At 47.8% G+C, this 20,781-nt stretch overlaps 1 protein-coding gene across 2 annotated transcripts in view; it reads left to right on the top strand.

Moving 5' to 3' along the window:
- Window positions 1–20,781, top strand: part of IGSF3 (immunoglobulin superfamily, member 3) — a 93,456-nt gene that overhangs the window by 57,262 nt on the left and 15,413 nt on the right. The window contains exons 4-7 of one of the 2 annotated variants that reach the window (XM_012658473.1): window positions 3,109–3,498; window positions 5,070–5,129; window positions 7,859–8,260; window positions 11,428–11,832. In XM_012658473.1, the coding sequence (XP_012513927.1) occupies window positions 3,109–3,498; window positions 5,070–5,129; window positions 7,859–8,260; window positions 11,428–11,832 (1,257 nt within the window). The remainder of the gene's footprint in view (window positions 1–3,108; window positions 3,499–5,069; window positions 5,130–7,858; window positions 8,261–11,427; window positions 11,833–20,781) is intronic. The other variant, XM_012658474.1, reaches the window with a different exon arrangement.

The raw sequence follows: 20,781 nt of genomic DNA, 5'->3' as shown, positions 1-20,781 counted from the left end.
TGGATGGGATGGTTGATAAGACAAATCCAGGAAAACCAATACGTGTGGCAACTTGAGCTGAATCTTGAAGCTTAAGGAGTCAAGCAGGAGGAGAAGCATAAAGGTGCAAAATTGTCCGATATGTTTGACAAGCAGAGAGAAGTCAAGTATGACTAGATGCTAAGTTCCGGATGTGAGTGATGGGAAGAGGAAGGAAAAGTAGCGTGAAGCCCCAGATACTGGATGCAGAGCCTAGATTCGGCTCTGTGGACCAAGAGTTTTCAAGCTGTTCTTCTTAAAACCTTAGGAGGCCCTCGGAGGTGCCAAGGTGCACATGGGTATGTGTGTGTTCACGTGCATGTGCGCATGCCCAGTCGTGCAGTGAGGAGGTGAGTGAGGGCCTGGGTGTCCTCCCCGCACTCTGGCTTCAACCAAATGTTTCCTATATTGAGCAGCAAAAGATTTTGTATGAATAAAGGAAGTCCCCTTCCCCTGTCCCCCTCCTAATAAAGTTTGAAAACCTCTGCTGCGGGCAGTTGGGGAGAGGAGATAGAGATTTTGAAGCAGAGAGTAGCACAATCAAATCAGAATTTCAGAAGGAAAAACCCATGGAGGCCGCCTGAAGGCTGATGAAACAGGTTACGTGTGAAGTCAAGAGACCAGGTAGGAAAGAGCTAAGAAGGCTAGGGCTAGGTCAGTAGGTGCTAGAGGCAAAAGAATAAAGGGCACAGTGGAAGGAGGAATCCAACTGGCTGGGAGCCCAAGGCTAGGGCTCCGGTGGATCCCTGAACTGTGGGAGTGAAGGAGGGAGGGGGAAGGAAAGAAAATGAGGACATGCAGAGTCCTGCTTGAAAGTCTCTGCTTTCCCATTAGTGACAAGATGGGTTGTCTTTTATTTGGCTTTTGTAAATTTTAGTCAAGGAGTCCATCCTACAAGCAAACTCTTACAGAGATACTCAGTATGTGAAACACCCAGTGGGTCATCGGACATAGTGGGCTAGAGCTCAGAGATTGAACTTGGGAGTGATGAGGGCCCAGGAGAAGCCCACAGGGTAAACAAGAAAGGGCCTGGGAGAACAGTAGCACCCAGAGGTGGTCAGAGACGCAGGTCCCAGGGAGAGGGAGCGGAACAGAGTAGTCAGGCCAGCAAAAGGAGGAGCAGGAAGGAAAGTGTCATGGGACCCAAGGGAGGAGAGTGGGTCCACCGGCTTCAACCCGCTTGAGAAAAGCCTTTGGTTGGGACGGGGATGGAGGGTAGGGTGGATCATTGGTGACATTTGCTAGGTCAGTGGGAGAGAAGGGCCAGAAGCCAAATTTCAGTGAGTTGAGGAGGGAGGGGTATTGGAAAAAGCATGGGTCAATTTCTAGAGGTGTAATTAGGGATAACCAAGGACAAATTGCTATGCAGATAGGGGGTGGTGCACTGTAAATCTTGTGTCTTCAGCCTGGTGAAGGCGTCAGTAAGCCATGGGGGGATTCCTGTGAGATGAGAAGAGTCTGTGGCTGCCAAAAGAAGCAAGCCACAGTTGCAGGCAGCCTGACCTGGAGCAATGGAAAGGTCTGAGGTCTGGGGCACCCCTTGCACGGCTCCGGCGGCATTTATGTGGACGGAGTGTCTTTTTTATCATTGACGTTGGGTTATAAATGACTGCAATTTGTTTGACCAGAGAGCCAATATCCAGCAGATAACACGGGCACAGTACACCCTGGGTGTGTTCATCTAGGCAGATGGGTGAAAACCTGCCTCTTCAATCCGTGTCTCTCAGGACTGGTCCCCTGGGGAGTGGAAGCTGCAGCAGCAGCTGACACATTGGAGGTGAGCCCCAGCATTGCTGAGTGTAGTTTGCGTTGTCTCAAAGTTAGGTAGTAAAGGAAGGAGTTAGGTCACTGGAGAGAAGGGGTGTTGGGGGCAGGACCCTGGCCCAGGTGGGAGGGGAGGGGCTGGAGAGCCCAAGGAGCGGGTAGGTGTAAAGCGGAGCTGGGGCTGGAGAAGAGGACGCGGACGCAGCTCACTCGTGAATCCTGCGTTTTCTCTGGGAGACGGGATCCTCTTCTGCTTGAAGAGTGCGTGGGAGGGGGATGGGTGGGCAGGGGTCTTGAACACAGTGGTAAAGGCCGTTCGTAGAAGGCAGTCGAGGTTGGAGCTGATGAATCTGCAAGGAATCCAAGCCTCTCTGTCACGGGATTTCCCCCCTGGATGTTCTCCTTAGAGGACCAGAGCTGGAACTGGAAGGAGGAGGTCTCTGGGCAGTGGCTAAAGCTCCAGTCTCTAACCCTTAACTCTGTTTGTTACCCCTGAATCTCACGAGATGGACAGTCACTGTGTGCACCATCCCATGGTGTGCGGTGACGCTGTTAGTGGCGATGAGCCTCCTTCGCTCACCTCCTCTTGCTCGGTTGAACACCCAGCTCTTTGAAGAGTGCTTGGATACACTGGCCATTTCAGAGGTTGTCTGGCTTTCAACTGAAGTAGGAGCTTTCCCTCTCCATCTGCCTAAAGATTTGATCTAACTGGTGGTGGACTAGTGAAAAGACATTAGTTTTCATTCTTCCTATGTAATTCTTTTAGGGTTTGTCTTACCTGTGTCTTATTTCCAGTATTCAAATGGGGGTGGAGAGATTATTTCAGTATACTCATTTTTGAGTATTTATTAGGATTGGGGTCAGCACCTTGGCCACTTTCTAATTGTGTCTCACAGACCTCGGTGGGTGAGTCTTAAAATATCTGCTAAAAATATTTGTAATCGTATTGCTTAAATGGAGTTCTGGGTGCATATATCAAGGCTATACCTTTGTGATCTGCCATTTAAGTGGTATCACGAGTTCCTTACTGACCTCTGGGGGTCTAATCTAGGGCATCATAAGCTTTGAACTGAGCCCCATTGGTGTCAACTGGGTTGACAAGCTCCTTAGACTACCTGGGATGAGCTACCTTTGAATTCTCTCTCTGATATTCAGTGGTTTTTCTGGGCCCCAGATCACCTGGGTCTGAGTTGGATTTTTCTTCCAAGATAGGTGCAGTGGGGCCTCGCTGTAGTTAGCACTGTAAAGTGGGGATTTGCTGATGCAGTTTGGTTAGCCAGGGCGCCGTACATCCAGAATGTATCCTTCTGCTATTTGTTTTCTCAGACAAAGATTTCACTGTTCGGCTGGAGACGGAGAAGCGGCTGCACACGGTGGGTGAGCCGGTGGAGTTCAGATGCATCCTGGAGGCTCAGAACATTCCCGACCGTTACTTTGCCGTCTCCTGGGCCTTCAACAGCTCGCTCATCGCCAGCATGGGGCCCAATGCTGTGCCAGTCCTCAACAGCGAGTTCGCCCACCGGGAAGCCAGGGGACAGCTCAAGGTGGCTAAAGAGAGCGACAGCGTCTTTGTGCTGAAGATCTACCACCTCCGCCAGGAAGATAGCGGCAAATACAACTGTCGGGTGACGGAGCGAGAGAAAACGGTGACCGGGGAATTCATCGACAAGGAGAGCAAGCGTCCCAAGAACATCCCCATCATAGTCCTCCCCCTCAGTAAGTAGAGAGATGTGCCGCTTCCTTCTGCTCCCTTAGTTCAGCATCACTTAGGAAAAGTAGGGGAGAGAGAACAGCCACAGTGGGGGTGAGGGGAGGGCAGGTGGAATCGAGGGTTAATGCGGAGCTGGGGGAGAACCTGTGGGACCTCTCTTCCCCTCTGCAGCTCGCCTGCCCACACACAGCAGCCCCCCAGGTAGCAGAGTCTCAGGATCAGGGGTGTGTTGCGGGGTGGAGCTGGGCGCCAGCAGATCCTAGTGCTAGCAGCCCCGTGCAGACACCAGCAATGCCAGCTCAGCTTGGAGGGAAACCAGAAATCCTGCAAAGCTGTTTGCTCCTGTGTGGGAATTAAGTCCCAGAAGAAACGGGTAGATGCCTGTCTTCAAACCTCACTTAAGGAGAGTTGGTCTTTTATGGGAGGATTTTAAATCGTAAGGTACATTATTAAGAAGGATTTGCTCTCTGGGTTTTTTAGGTATAAAGGTTGGCGTTTCCCTAATTGTCTCTTCCCTATTGAAATTGCATTTTTAAGAGTCAGTGGATGGGATCTCGCACATCTTCCTGGAGCACAGCCTTTTAAAGCTTAGCTGAGTCCCGAGGCTGCTTCCGTGGGTTCCCTGCCTCCTTGTAAGCTGGCGTTGTCTGGGTGGGTAGCGGCCATTGCTGGGGAATTCTAGAGACTGCTAGTGTTTGCTCAGGTTGTGTTTAAACATCCATAGTATCAGGATATTTTTATTAATCTCATTTGTCTCATAATTCTGTTTTTAGTAAAATGAGAATAAAAACTTACAATGCTCTGATTTTAAACAAGATGGTAAAGTTTTAAAACTAACCTTTAACATTTTCTCAGCTGCTCAAACTATTCTTTCTTTTAGCCTTGTAATGATTTCCTTTACATTTTTATTATCAGGATGTTCTTATTAATCTCATTTCTCTCATAATTCTGTTTTTAGTAAAATGAGAATAAAAACTTACAATGCTCTGATTTTAAACAAAATGGTAAAGTTTTAAAACTAACCTTTAACATTTTCTCAGCTGCTCAAACTATTCTTTCTTTTAGCCTTGTAATGATTTCCTTTACATTTTTATTTATACTTTTACACATTTAAAATATTTTTCTTCAAATGTGAAGTAAAAAACAGACATGGAGTCTTGCCACTCTTTTTTTCTTTGCTCATCATCAGGATCGTTTTCTTTCGTGCTTATTATTTTTAAAACCATACACACATACACAACTAATTATCTTGAAAATCTTTAGTTTCTTAGACCTTTTTTCCCCCTTGCAATGCGTAGCATGGTGCTTTGCATAGAGTAGGTGCTTGCTGAATATTTATACAACTGAAATTATAGAAGTGAATGTCCACTCTCTTTACTATTTTCCTGTCGGTCTGTGCTTGCCTTAACCACGGACTCTCTACTTTTAAATCTGCAACTAATTCCTCCTTGTCTTATAAGGATCGAGTGAAGGGCAGCCACGATATTTACTTCCTATATCTTTTGTGCTAAGATTTCCCCCAACCCCTTCCAAGAACTTGTTTGATGATCTGTGGCCTGCTATATTGCTTTTCCAGCAGATAACTGGGTAGTTAAAGTCCCCCAGCACCACCAGATCCTGCCCCAAGGCCACTTGGGTAAGTCTACAAAGAACAACAATCACATCGGTAATGGTGATAATGCCTTGGATTTTAATGGCACTTTTCCTCCTAAGAGCCCCAAGTGCTTCTGCATTTATCGTCCCCTTCTCCACTCCCACCTCACAAGTCCTTGTGGAGGCCAATATTATATCCGTCCTGTGAGGGAAGAAGTCAGAGCAGCACACGGGGAAATGACTGAGCCGCTTGTTCAGCTGGAGGTTGAGCTTGCATCGTGTTAGGAAATATTTGCTTCTAACTCCAAATCCACTGTTCTGCGCTTAGCCTGTGCTACACCATCCACCTCCTGATTTGAAATTTCATTTGTGAACATATACTCAGATTCTCATTAGTTCTGTCCTAGTTTCCACTTAATCCAGAGAGTTTTAAATTGTGGCTGCCTTTTCTCAGGCCTGGGAACCCTGGTAAATAATCTTAGGGGCAATAAGGCACCAGGTCTGTATTTGCCTTTGCCTCAGCTGCTAGGATGGCTTTTCTTCTTATAGTTCCACTTTCTAACTGTGTGGTTTTTCCAGGCTTGCTCAAGCAACAGAGCACCAAACAGCAGCCCTTATAATAAACAAGCCAAGACTTACATTGAGAGTCCTCTGGGGGGACAGCAGGGAATGGGAGGGATGTCCTGCGAGTCATTCTTCTGCTTAACACAAGCAAAAGGATTTTCTCCCTTGATGCTGAAGTTGCCCTTTTAATCCCTTACTTAGAATTGATAACAGTGGGGATGAGTCTTTAATCCAAAGAGGAATATTGTTGTTATTAATGATGATGAAAAATAATTACCTCATGTAATCCTCTCAATGTCATGACCGTAAGAAGTAGGCGCTGCTGGTATCTCCAGTTTGCACATGAGAAATCGGAGCTTGGGTAGGTTACGTTAGAATCCCAAGATCACAGAGTTAGGAAGTCTCCAAATCCGTACTCTTAACTGCTAGTGCTGTAGATGGTGACTATTCAGGAGCCTCATTGTCTCCATGAATCATCTCAGCATGACTCCTGGGGGATGTTGCCCTCCTGAGAAAATTGCTAAACCCTCCCCTGTCCAGATCTTTTTTTCCATGTGAATCAAGCAAATCCAGAATGGGTAGCAGGCGTACCTATGAAAATCAGAGCTAGATGCTGAGGCTCAGTGCTCTTCTTTGATTCTGCCTGTTGGGAAAATTAAGGGGAGAAAAGATTGATTCAGATGCATTGCTGTGTGTATGTGTGTGTTTCCCCTCTGTAATTGGGTGTGCCTCTTTAATCTGGGGTTTGATTTAATTTATTGGTTTAAATTTATTGTATATATTTCATGTGAGGGGTGCCCAGAAAATTAGAGCCAAATTAGTTATGATATTTTGTGTTCTTTAGTACTTATGAGCCTTTTTTACTCAATATAAATGATTATATAAAATAAGATATGCATAATTGAGATAGGATATCCATGATGTTTATAAAAACAAAGAGTTATTGGGAATTGTAAAATTAATCATGATCATGGTGACCAGTTTTTGAAAACCTGTTATGTGTTAGGTGAATCTGTATACTTTATCCCATTTACTTTGGATTTTTTAAGGAACAGGGACTCACTTTATCACCCAGGCTGGAGTGCAATGGCTTGATCATAGCTCACTGTAACCTCAAATTCCTGGGCTCAAGCAATCCTCCTGCCTCAGCCTCCCAAATAGTTGCCACCCTGCCCAGCAAATTTTTAAAAACATTTTTTTGTAAAGAGGGGGTCTTGCTATGTTGCCCAGGGTGGTCTTAAACTCTTGGCCTCAAGCGATCCCCCTGCCTTGGCCTCCCAAAGTGCTGGAATTACAGGTGTGAGTTACCATGCCTGGCCTACTTTTTAATCTTTTAAAAATTTCCACAATTAAAGATAGCACTCTGCCTTTCTTACAGAAGAATAAACTGAAGCATATAGAGTTTAAATAATTCAATGGAGTGAGTTTAGATAGCTAAGTAAGTAACAGAGGCCAGACTAAGGCAGAGAAGGGAGTGGAATCCTTATCCCAGGCTTTGGAGGAATATTTCGAGGTAGAGAGCAAAGGAAAGTCCAGGGCTGGCCGTGGGCAGGCAGGAGGTGGTAGATGATGCGCTCTGGTTTCTTTCTGTGTTAATGAACGTACGAAAGCTCGCTCCCCACACACCCTGTGAAACTAGACCATCTGTGCTCCGTTATTATCCACACTTAAGCACACGTTATCTTCTAAGTACTTCCTGTCATTTTTTTTTTCTACTCCCTAATATTGTTCTGAAGGACTCAAATGGCATGTTAAGGATGTTCAGCTTTTATTTGACTGCTGTAGCACCGGATGGTGGGAAGATTGAAGTGAAGTAGGATTTTGGAGTTACTCATCATGCTGAAAATCCAACTTGAAAAGCCCTGAACTCCAGCTAAATAGGTTACCTGATAAATTGTTTTATGCCCTAAACATCATGTCATTGTGTTGTATTTCTTAGGTTCCGATTTAGTATCAGGTGTTAGAACCTCATTATCCTAGTCCTCTGCACACAGCAAAGAGCATCCTAGATTATCAGACATAAGATCATAGGGAGCAGTGCTCACAGCCCGCCAGGGCTTGCAGCAGCAAGTGTCAGAGTGCTTCTTATTCCCTGAGGCTCACGGTACCTGAACATGATTCCATTTGCACCCCTCCTCCTGTTGATCTGTGGGGAGGGTGCTATGGAGACCATGAAGCCCCAGCGTGTTCCTCTCTCCCTCTTCCCAGAGAGCAGCATCTCCGTGGAGGTGGCCAGCAACGCCAGCGTCATCCTGGAGGGCGAGGATTTGCACTTCTCCTGCAGTGTCCGCACGGCGGGCAGGCCACAGGGCCGCTTCTCTGTCATCTGGCAGCTCGTGGACAGACAGAACCGCCACAGCAATATCGTGTGGCTAGACCGGGATGGCACCGTGCAGCCGGGATCGTCCTACTGGGAGCGCAGCAGCTTTGGGGGCATCCAGATGGAGCAGGTGCAGCCCAACTCGTTCAGCCTGGGCATTTTCAACAGCAGGAAGGAGGACGAGGGCCAGTACGAATGCCATGTGACCGAATGGGTGCGGGCGGTGGACGGCGAGTGGCAGATTGTGGGAGAGCGCCGGGCCAGCACCCTCGTCTCCATCACTGCTCTCGGTGAGTGAGTGGTGGAACCATACGAAAGACTGCTCCAGCGTCCAGCACCCTAGCCTGACTTTTAGCTGTCGGAGTTCTGGCAGGAGACAGGACCTTCCAAAGCGTTTCATTGAAGGGATTTTTTGTAGTGCTACAGGCGGAGTTGAGGGAACCCACAGTGGATGGTGGGGACCCTAGGGGCTAGCATCAGTGGGAGCTATTATAGCTCCTACATCAGGGTGGTGGAGAGTGGAGTTATTACAGTTCTAGCCAAGTCAGCAAGGCCTCCCTCAGGAGCAGTGGTCCCAGGTAGAGGAACATGGTTGCTGGCAAACCTGGCCTGGAAGAGAAGGAGCATTTAAGCACCATGGGTAGAGAAGGGAAGGGCAGACGGTCACCCATCACCATTTATTTAGCATTTACTATGTTCCTGGCTGAATCTAAGCATTGAAGTTTAATTGTCTCATTGAATCTTCACCTGGCCAAGAGGTAGACACTTTCATATTATAAGGAAACTGAGACTGAGACAGGTTAAATGATTTGCCCAAGGCTATAGCTTTTAAATGACCAACTGACAGCCTGAACCCAGGAAACCAGCAATTTATCTTAAACTTTTTCCAAAGCCTATGTTTTTATCTGCTCCTCTGTGTGGCTCCAACCTAAGAAGGCTATTTCCTCATTAGTATGAAATGCAAAGATACCTTGAGATTTGCTAAAACCAAAGAATATTAGATTTGCTTTGCATGGAGTAAAAAGGCTTCTGTCAACATTTATCTGCCTAATATAATCAGTATATTAAATTTTAAAAAACCAGTGTATGAATTTTCTGGGAAGATAACTTGTCAGGCCCTCCTGTTTATCAGGACACTGACATAGTTGTCCCGAGCAACGTCATATCCCACTTCCTGGGACCGTGTCACCACCTTTGGACACACTCAGTAAAGATGGCAGCCCCGAGTAACTTTGCCCCCCGTAACAGTCCTCCACTTTCCCACCCCTCTGAGATTCGAATTACATGTACTTTCTGAAAGCTTAATCCGAAAGATTGACGTGCTTTCTATAGTGAACCTGCAGCTCAGATTTCTGTCTCTAGAAACTTCCTCCAGTGATTGAGTTTCCTGATCAGCCCAGTCCCTGTGCCTGTGCTCAGCACTGGTGTGGACCTATGGAGATGGAACTTGAGGGGAAGGTTCTGGGCATCTGGTACTGGTAGTTTTTTCCCATCCTGGGAGGTTAGGAATGTCCAAGGAATGGCAAAGAGTTAGGGTTGTTCCTCCAGAAGTAATTTACAGTATCAGGTTATACCCTGAGTTTTATCATACTCACCCCATGTCTGGCGTTCCCACCACCAGGGGTCACTGAGCGGCTCTGCCCTGGGATCCTGGGGCTGGCTCTGCTCACCTGCTGACCCCTGGGACACCTCTGTCTGGAACCAGGATCAGGTGGCCCAAAAGGGTGGACAAGGAAAAGTGGGAGGGCACCCTGGACTAACCAAGGTTGGCTAAAGTTAGCAGTGACACACGTGAATTTTCCCACTGGTATAATCAGGCATGGATCCCAAATGTGCGTGGGCCATTATGACTCTTCAGTTAGGGTGGCTCGGGTGCTCTGTGCTCTGTGCCTGTGGCACGTTTCCGTGCCAGGCTGAGACAGAGTCGTTTGCTTGGAGAAACTCTCTCCTCTTCAGCTGTGAGGCTAGGAGCGCCTGGTATGGGGTCTGTCCCCGAGGTCCTGTCCTACACTGCTCTCGTGACACCACCTACTACACACAGGTGCACAAGTGATCGTCACAGCCACTTAATGTTTAAGGATGAGCCTCTGTGTCTTAAACCTTTTGTATATAGAGATAGCTTATGAAATCCAAACTGAAGATCCAGAGCTTTCAGCAAATTGTACCTACCTGTTTGCTGACCTAACCTCCTCGTAGAAAGCCAAAAGATTCATTCTGTGACTAGTCTTTCACCTATGAAATTTAAAGTACTTTCCTTTATGTCTATCTTGTTTCTTTAACAAAATACATATTTAACAAAATATGGTATATATTCTAAGTATGTGCCAGGGATTATTAGAAGTATTTTACAAATACTCATTTAATCTTCACATGGACCCATTTTATAGATGGGGAAACAGAGACAGAAATTAAGTAACTAATGTCATACAGCTAGGAAGTGTCAAAGTTAGGTAGCTGGCTCCAGAGTCCATCCTTTAACCACTCTGTTATGCTTCCCGTGGCTAAAGCAACCTTAAAAGCCCCTGGAATCTAGTTGCATGCAGGTTTGGAGCCTGACTCTGCTGTTTACCTACCAGCAGCTTGATATTGGGCCATTTATTTAACCTCTCTGTGCTTCAGTTCCTGCATCTGCAAAAAGAGATGATAAGCCTACCTGTTCTGTGAGGTTGTTTCGGGGATTCAGTGAAGTGTGGTAGAGCAATGCAGTTGGCACCATGCATGGCACATAGATGGTGCTCAATAAATACCGGCTGCTGTTAGTTTTATGATTATAATCAATGCATTAATATTAAATAGTATTTCCAGGCTGAAGGAGCTCTGAGGTGCTCACGTTGGAGTCAGTACTGGGATTAGGAATCCCGCCCGCTCAGCAGGGACTCACAGCCCACTGACTCACAGGACCCTGGCTTTAGGACCATTGCCCCACCTCACCAGAGGTGCCCTCCCACCTCTCTGCACCAGATCTCGTGAGGGAAGTGGGAAAGGGCCTGGAGGCCTCCCCTATCTGCCTCCCTTCTCTGGCACTGATGCATCAGGGACCAGGAGAAGGAGGTGGGGCTGGGAGGTAGCAGCCACCTTGCGTGTAACCCAGGAAGTTGGCTTTGGGCCTTTTTCTCCAACTTTCTCATGGAATCCCAAGATCCTAGGAGTGGCCCTGCCTATGTACCTAGTCCCCGAGAGCACTGGTGTCTGTCGTGATCCAGGGGAGGATCGCATGCATCTGCCCGTGAGGGTCGGGAAGGGGTTGGGCTAGGGCTGCTCAGGGAGAATAGCCGTGGGCCTCTTGCCGTGGAGTCTTGCGAGCTGTGGGGATTGTGCCTCAATGCGATACCAAAAGCAGTGCCGGCCCGTGTGAAAAGGGAGTCCCGAGAGCCTCTGCTCCGCGCCGCTTGCCTTGCCAGCCGTCCCGAGAAAGGCAAGCGCCTCTTCTGGTTGAATCTCTCTGCTCTCTCTCCAGAGACGGGCTTTGCAGTCACAGCCATCTCCCGGACGCCGGGCGTGACCTACAGCGACTCCTTTGACTTGCAGTGCATCATCAAACCCCATTACCCCGCCCGGGTCCCCGTGTCAGTGACGTGGCGGTTCCAGCCAGTGGGCACCGTTGAGTTCCATGACCTGGTAACCTTCACCCGGGACGGAGGGGTCCAGTGGGGGGACAGGTCCTCCAGCTTCCGAACCCGAACTGCCATCGAGAAGGCTGAGTCCAGCAACAACGTCCGTCTGAGCATCAGCCGAGCCAGCGACACGGAGGCGGGCAAGTACCAGTGTGTGGCGGAGCTGTGGCGGAAGAACTACAACCACACCTGGACGCGGCTGGCGGAAAGGACCTCCAACCTGCTGGAGATTAGGGTGCTGCAGCCAGGTGGGTGCTGCGACCCGAGGGCCTTGCTCGCCTGGGGCCTGTGGACGGACGTGTGCTCCCGTTGTGTGATGAGACGTGAGGAGGGGAGGAGCTATGTGCCTCGAGCCCTTGGCATAGCTTCTTTGTTTCCCAGTTCTTTATTTTGAGAAATTTCGAATCAGTAGGGAGTTGCAAGAATTGTGCAGTGAACACTCATACTCCCTTTCCTTGAAGGCCAGTTATTGATGTCTTGTTTTCTCCTTCAGTTTTTTGTTGTTGTTGTTTTTGAAGCATTTGAAGGTGAGTCGCAGACATCAGGATACTTCCCCCTAAATATGAACACTTCCCCACGCAACTCCTAACAACAGGACGTTGTCCTGCCCACCCACTACTCTTGGAATTTAACGTGAGTGTGGTCCCGTTACCTGCATCTCCCCAGTGGTCCTGATCATGCCCTTTAGAGTTTGTGGTTTTTTTTCAAACTAGTATCTAGTCAGGGAATCACATATTGCGTTTAGTCTTTAGACTCATTTAATCGAGAACGATTCCCTGGCCTCCGTGTGCGTGCGCGCGCGCGCGCGTGTGTGTGTGTGTGTGTGTGTGTGTGTGTACACATGTGTGAAGACATTGGCATTTATGAAGCGCACAGGCCACTTGTTATACAGAAAGCTCCCCCTTCTCTATACTTAACCTCACGTCCTGTAATCCTCTCGATAATTACGTGGAACAGGCTTCACTGTCCCCTGTTGAAGGAAACTCTGAGGGGAGAGTTTATGGGAAGATAATGGGTGCTTCCTGAGCATCTGCTTTGTGCTACGTGCTGAGGGTCAGTTATTTTATTAGAATTTCACAACTGGGAAGATTGAAGCAACTAAGCCTGAGGTTGTGCAGCTATTAAATGGTGGAGCCAGGATTCGAACCCTGGTCATCTTTCTTCCACAATGCTTCCACATCCAGGCCCCGTCCCGGTGTGCTGAGTTTGAGCTCCTTTCTCCCATGGAGGCCGAGTCTCTGTCAAAGCGAATGATAAGGATGCACTCATTTGGGGAGCATTAGTCAGTGGGACTTTTTGAAATATTCTCACTTTTGACAGGCTCTTCCATGGACATGCGGCAGCAATTAAGTACATGCTGCTCTTGTGGTTTTCCTCTGTCTGTCCTTGTCTCCTGTGGGTCAGAAGGTGGTGGAGGGTGGGCCCAGGCTGTAGGCTCCTCGTCCCTCCTGTTACCCGGGCCATGCCCAGGCTAGACCAGGCCCCCATGCAGAGAACGGTCAGGGTTTGGCTTTGCAAAGATGGCTTGAATGCCTTGCAAAAGGATTTTTCTGCCCACTAACAGCCATAGTGAGTGCCCAGCCCGGTCTGCTAGACCACTTTAGGTGGCCACAGTGTTGTTTTCAGCAAAGTGAGGTTAAATAATGGTAACCTCTGAGTTTATCCTTCACCTCTTCTAACCCCATAACAGAGTCCTTTCCTGTACCAGATTGGAAACAAGCGAGTTGTATACATGGTGAGACTGTTTCTTGGCCAATTAGAGCCTAAAATTGGACTGAGAAGATGCCCAGGGAAGAGGCTGTTTTGCTTAAGTGGATTTTCAGGTTAATGGAGGGTTAAGCAGAGACCCTATTTTATGTGAACCTTTGTTGTGAAAAACGCCGAGGTACCCGCTTGCCTGCCTTATTGAGTAGGACATTAGGTTCATAATTGCACCTTTTTTCGTCTCCTCGGGCTCTCAAGGTCAGTGTTCTGAGCAGCAGTGCCCATCACGTGGTTCTGCAGCTGTAGAAGATAGAGGAGATGCTGACCCCAAGACCTTGCCTGACATTGCTTTTTTGAATAAATCCCAACTATTTGCTTATTTCTGTTACTACTTGGAATCTAAGACCGGAGTCCTCAGGGAAGAATACGGGATTAGTTCGTGGAAAGTTCTAATTATTTGAATTCTGATTAATTTATGATGTTACTAAAGGCAGAAAGGGACAAAAATGTACGAAGTACCTCTTGGGTGCTAGGCTTTGTGATTGATGCTTTACTTATGTTTTCTTTTTAAATTTATCCAACAGTTTAATCATGTAGATATTTATACCCACATTTTGCTAAGGAGGAAACCAAGACTCAGAATGGTTGGGGAACTTTGATGGAGGCAAACCGAGTAGTTAAGTGGCAAAACGAAGATTTGAACTGAGATTGGAGCATGGGTCTCTCTGACTTCCATATATCTGCATTTTCCATTATACCATAAGATTGCCTCCTGGGTAGAAGAAGTAGCTGGAGAGTTAGGAAGACCCAGGATCTGCTCTGAGGACAGTCTTCATGTCCTGTGGATCTTGTGCTGATTTCTGTTGTGTTTTCACTGTAAAGTGAGAACGAGCAGTGGTTGGCACAGGAGACTTAGGAGCATCATTGCACGTGGCTGTAAGGAGTCCTGTTTTCAGAGGTGTGCAGTTATGCTCTTTCATGGCCGTCTGCAGGCTGGGAAGAACAAAGGTAGGTGCTTTGGGCTGCACCTGGCTCCCAGAGGGTGGCCTAGGCACCAGGGAGAGTGCATCCCCTTAAGTGTTAGTGTCTCTCCTTTATTAAATATTTATGCGTTTAGCACTTAATATTTCCCAAAGAGCTTCATAGTCATGTTCACTCTTTTCCCACACTAGTTGGTGCTGGTGCTTTTATTTGGGGGAAATAGAAGTAGAAAAATACATGAGGGCTGACTATGTGCTGGAAACTGGATTGCACACTTGGTGCATATTGTCTTGCTTAATCTTCACGGCAACCCCGGAAGGAAGGTACTGCTTTCCTATTTTGTAAATGAAGTTGCAGAAGGTCAGAGAGGTTCTAACTTGCCCAAGTCAGACACACAGTGAGTGGAGAAGTTGGAATTTGAGCCTAGGTGTGCCTTATTAAAAGGCAATTGGAGTGGAGAGACTTTGACCTTTTTTAAGGCCATATGATCCAAAATTATTCTTTCTCCATTTAGTTAATGGTGTCATTTACTGAAGAGGTTTTCTCCTTATAGTCACTGCTACTGGTAGTAAGCACAGTAGTAACAACTGTAGCAGCTGATACTCGTTGAACATTTCTTGTGTGCCCATTACCATCCTGAATGCTTTACACATAATGACTGATTTAGTTCTTTCTTACTTAATGCATGCAATGTCGTGAGGGGGACAGAGAGGACACTGACACAGAGGTTACATAAATTACCCATCAATCCATAATAAGTGGTAGAGCCAGGATTCAAATCAAGACAGGCAGCCTGGCTCCAGAGTCCAAGGTCTTAATTTTATTATGTTATGATATTTTCCAGATAATCGTTTTTCTTCTTGGGACTCCTCTTTGGTACCACGTATTTTTATTTAATGATGTCTTTCTCTGGTTTAGCATCCCCGATTTCCTGATCCCTTTAGCAAATGCTTAAATTTGGTTTTTGGAAGTTGAGGTCACAAGGCCTTTGTAGAGGTTCCATGAGATACAGTTTGCTGCCGGTGGAGTTTAATCTGTGCCTCTTCTGACTCCTCTGTTCCTTCTAACTGCTGCCACAAGGTGGCGCTGAGGCCCGGGGATGCCAGAGCTCAAAGCCAGTGCTGGCCTCTCTTCTACTGCCTGTGCACACCTTAGCCCTGCTCTGGTGTCTCCCTTAGAGATGTCCTCTGCCCCTCTATCCTGTTTAAAGAATATTTTTTCAAATATTCTTTTTTTTTTTTTTTTGAGACAGAGTCTCGCTTTGTTGCCCTGGCTAGAGTGAGTGCCGTGGCATCAGCCTAGCTCACAGCAACCTCAAACTCCTGGGCTCAAGCGATCCTTCTGCCTCAGCCTCCTGAGTAGCTGGGACTACAGGCATGCGCCACCATGCCCGGCTAATTTTTTCTATATATATATATTTTTAGTTGTCCAGATCATTTCTTTCTATTTTTTTTGGTAGAGACGGGATCTCGCTCTTGCTCAGGCTGGTCTTGAACTCCTGACCTTGAGCGATCCACCCGCCTCGGCCTCCCAGAGAGCTAGGATTACAGGCATGAGCCACCGCGCCCGGCCAAATATTCGTATTCTGTTGGAATCAAACAGCAACCTGGGGACCGTTGTCTTACTCGGGCTGGTGGGTTTATCCTCAGCCTTGCACTGCAGTGCTGTTGTGTCTCCCGGCAAGGCTCTGTGGGGGCCGTGCCCAGCCTGATCCCTGCCCAGGCCCCGCTGGTCTCAGCCGCATCACAGCTACTTAATTCATCAGAATCTCTGGTTGGAGGACACACAACCCTCCAACTATGCATCATTGACCATTCCACACCCACGCTTCTTGTGTATCACGTCCCTAAGGAAATCTTCAAGGAATGCCTTCACTCCCATTTCATCGTTGATTTGACTTAGTCCGACTCCCGTCGATCGCATAGTGTGACCCCCAAGGGGCATTTGGGCAAGACTTTTAGCCAGTTCAACACATTCGATTCTTAGTTCTTAATCAGTTATTTTCTCTATTAATTGCGAGGCATTGCCTTGCTTCCTTCTGATTTTCTTCAGCTCAAAACCACCCTCCAATTACACATCCCTAAATACAGAAGCAATAAGGGAAATGTCAGCACTCGTTTTCCAAATGTTTATGACCATGTCTTGGTCTGGCTATTAAATATTGTACATTAAAATCGACAAAGCAATAAACAAGCTTCCAGGAGGACAGCTTCCAGAGTAGAAAGCCGCCTTGTCAGAGGGTGTATTCTGCTGGGATTTTGCTGATGGGTAGTCAGGATGAATATTTAATACCCTCTGGATGTTGCCAAATCCGTTTTCTTCTATTTCTTATTGCTGACCTGGCAGATTGGGATACCTGAGGGCTTTTCTTTGACTTCCATGAGTCCAGGCATGTGAATAGTGGCCCTCCTTGTCACGGCCTGGTGGCAACTGGCTGTCCCATCCCTCAGAGAGTTGACCCCTGCTTGCTTTTGGGGGAGCCTGGGGTTCTCCTTCTTCCACGCCATGTGGCTCCTGCCTGTTGTCTGTGCAGAGACAGAGTGAGCATGAGTGCAAGAGCCCTAGAAGGTGTGCCTAGCCCTTCCCCCATGCCACAGGCCTCATTGTCATGATGACAGCAGGTGCACTTTTGTTATTGGCGTCAATGAGCAAGGGTCACTGCTCTGTCTGCAGATATGTAAGGCAGGATTGGGTGCATTTGGGTTACTCTGATTAGCTATTTCCACCTCTGAACTCCTGCTGTTTTCCCTTTGCCCCTCCTTCCCGTCACTCTGCACACTGGTTTAAGCACCTGCTACGTGCCAGTGGCCATGCGGGTGCTGAGGCTTCAGAGATGGAATGTGTCATGTCCTGCCTTCAGACCGTGGGGGAGGTGGGAGGCCCGGGGACAGGGGAGGACTAGAAAGCCTTACAGGTGTGGAGGCAGAGCCAGCACAGGCATGGGCAGGAGGTGTGAGAAGGGAATCTGTGTGGGCTGGGAGGGAAGGAGGTGGGGGACATTTCAGGCTCGAGGCAGGAAGCAGCATGCTTATGTTGAGATGACTGAAGGATGGGGTCTGGGAGGGGTTCTCCCCCAGGCAAGCTTAGCAGAGACCAGGGAGCCCCTTTCGTGCAGGGAAGCATGGAGAGTGGCTCTAAGTAATGGCTAAAAGCAAGGACAGACCCGATGGCCTGGCTTTGAATTCCTACTCTACCACTTAACTGGCTGTGTGACCTTGAGCAAGTATCTTTATAAAATTGGGAATAATATTTATTTCATAGGACCGGTGAGGACCAAATGGTTAATATTCATAAAGTGCTTAGAATAGTGCCGAGCACATAAAAAGGACTATATGAAAGTTTGTTAAATAAATTAGAATAAACTAAGGAATTAGGACTTCAGCTCATACTCAGATCATGTTCTCCTTTTTTGTAACAATTTATGTTTCCTTTACTACGCTGAAATGAAATTCATAGACAATATAATATTCCTAATCACATAACCTTTAAAACCTGCTATACTGCCTAATTGTGAGATAAAGAAGGAATTTTTTTTTTAAGTAGCTCATAGTAAACTAAGGTACGGTTAGTTTAAGGTCATGGTCAGTGCTGCGGCTGGCAGAGGTGCTCTAAGTACTGCCCCTGAACACACTGACGGCCACTGTGTCAGAGACGTGGCACCCCAAGCAGCACTGCTGTCCTGAATAGGGTTTCTGAAGTCCTGAGCAACTCTTTCTACAACTGTGAACAAAACAAAGGAAAATCCTCTCTTGACTGACCTGGCATATATTAAAAACACGCAAAATGAAAGTATTGTGTTGATAGTAAAATGAAAGTAAGTTCTAGCTTACCTTTCTAACTTCATCCAATCACACCTGACCACTTGCTGTTCCCTGAATTCAGTGCACAGAGAAGTTGTCATCTTTGCTCACCTGTCCCCCCTTCTGGAGTGCCCTTTCACCCTCCTAATTAAAATGAGAGACATAATTTTCACCCATGTGAATGTCATGCAAAAATCACACAGGACACAAGGCAGCGTTGTGTTGCATAGAGTTGCATACGGTTTTACATCTTTCATTGGCTTTACTCCATTAAATATCTACCTTCCCCTAATCAATGGGGCAACCAAAGACCTGCCTACAGTTGGCTGCCCTGTTGAGAACTGCTGTCACGGGCCCTGGGGTGAGGAGCCACGACCAGGCTCTGAGCTGGGAGTAACATGTCTCTGATTGCTATTTAGGAAGATCTCCCTGGAAATAGCTAAAATTTCCTGACTATTTATTACCTACCAGGTTCTATGCTAAACTCTTCTTACAGACTATTGTTTTTAGTCTGTACAACACTCCTAATGGGGTTGCTCCATACTGTCGTTGTGCTCATTTTGCACATGAAATCACGTGTGGTCCTGTCAGGGGCTGGGCTGTCCTAACTGTGGAGGAAGGTGATGCACGCAGGCCACACAGCCCCAGGGCAGTACCGTGGCAGGACGCGTGAGTGCTTCCCAATTAGATGTGGACTCCTCAGTCTTCCCTGGGCTTCCGGAAAGGTCCTCCCTGTCCTTGAGATGTAGGAAACCCGAAGCACAGAAAAGGAGCTGACCCCTTGCTTCCCTGTCAGACATCCACCAAATTTTAAAAATGCCTCTCTTTCAAGCTTCTCAACACTTCACAATATTTTGACATGGGAAGGAAAAAAAAAATAGAAGTGCTTTGAAACATTTCTCTTGCTTGGATTCTTGTTCTCAGCCCATGTGACTCAATTGAAGTTTAGTCATAGGATTCCAGTTTAACATATGCGGTTACTATAGCAATTGAGGTTTCCTTAGTAACAGTTGCAAAAATAATCTGGCCCCAATTAATAATACATTTTAAAGCTCTTTCTACTCCACACTGAACAACCCAGTTTTTTTGGCCAAGAACCAGATAATTCAGGTGGTGTCATTCGCACTGATATAGATATCATTTGCATGCGGTGAATTGTGTTGGAAAGGAATGAAAAGGGAGCTGGTTGTTTCAAATATTATAGGAATCCAATCCGAAAAGTCCACGGGCAAGCTAATGCAAATGCAGTTTCTGGAGCTTGGGAGCTTAATGGCAAACTCTGCCCTGGAATGAATCCCAGCGTGCCCTGGAGGACTTTCTGCGTTTGAAGAAGGGAGAAGGCAGAAGACTAACATTGTCAACAAAAAGGATGAACCCAGAAGGGTGGGGCCGTGGGACATGGAATTTCTCTCTAAGAGGTGCTTGGTGTGTTCTTGGTGGTTTGAGAAGGTCTGTAAGTATGTGGATCCAGCAGTCCTTCCCGAAGAGAGCGATTTACTGCTGGGAGGTGTGTCCTCAGCGTTGCTTTTGCAGTAATGGCATTGGGTATCCGCTACTGCCACGCCTTAGCTGCCATTCATTCAGAACGTTTGTTTGTTACCAGGAGGGCCGGGTGGCAGTCTGTGGCTTTCAAAAGTTTTGATTCCTTGACACACGGGACTCAACCCTTGATGCTGGCTTTGCAAACTAAGCTTAAGCGGCCAGCAGGCCAGGCCCACCGCCAGTGCCTGCATGCAGTCCTGGTGCTGAGCTGGACCCTGGCCTCGAGAACCAAGAGCCTGACCAGCAGGGTGCTGGAGATGGGCCCCCAGGCAAGCCCAGTTGGAAGAGGCCCAGGTCGCTCTCCCATGTGGAATCGGTGTTTTGCCCTGGGTGTCTTTCTTAGCTGGCAAGCGGTTTGCTCCCCGTGGCAAAAAGCTGGGTGTGTAGAGAGTAGTGGAGGTGGAACAATACTCGTACTGTCTGTTCCTTTAGAGGAACTTGGAATTCTTTTTCCTTTATTTCATTTTTAGTCAGGGGAGAGGGTGGACAGGGGGAGGCAGAGCCAAGTGTGATGATGATGGAGTGGGCAAGAGCTCGGATCACCTTCCTGAGATGTATTTCATTAGACCTCAGCTCTTGGCACCGGCAAGGTGAACATCATTGTTAATTAGTGGCTGGGCGGCGCTCCGCAGTCTGGCCACCCTTCTGCTTTTGGAGCAGGACAGCAAGGGGAAGGGGGCTGGAGTCGGCTCTGTCCGGTCCTGTTGCTCACCATCCTCTCGGCCTTCTCTCTCCCCTGGGAAGGTCCTCCCAGGGTCCTCTGATCACCTGCTGCATGTTTCTCCACCGCGTCCCTGCTCACTCACCCACTCACTCGCTGTTTCAGCGAACACTGATGGAGTGCTTTCCGAAGCCCAGGCACCGCGCTAGGCTCTGGGCAAGCGGTGATGGGAACGTCCGCCAGGCAGTACGCTCCTCTGTGGCTGGGGCTCTGCCAGCACTTAGCATCCTGTGGGACACAGAGCGGGCACTCCATAAACATTGGCTGGTTGAGTGGGGAAAGGGTGATCTCTGCCCTCGGGGAGCTCACAGTCTAGGGTGGAAGAGAGATGGGAGGGAGAACAGCCGGGAGAGGAAGGGCATCCAGCCCAGGGGACGGTAATGAGGCGAGAGTGGAGAGAGGGTCAGCCACGGAGGTGATGGGAGGGGGCGGGCAGAGATGACGGCAAG

The sequence above is a fragment of the Propithecus coquereli genome, unplaced genomic scaffold (genome assembly GCF_000956105.1).
Source record: "Propithecus coquereli isolate 6110/MARCELLA unplaced genomic scaffold, Pcoq_1.0 Scaffold589, whole genome shotgun sequence".
NCBI classification, from domain to species: domain Eukaryota; kingdom Metazoa; phylum Chordata; class Mammalia; order Primates; family Indriidae; genus Propithecus; species Propithecus coquereli.
The sequence above is the reverse complement of the archived record's forward strand: the minus strand, read 5'-3'. Positions and strand labels throughout refer to the sequence as shown.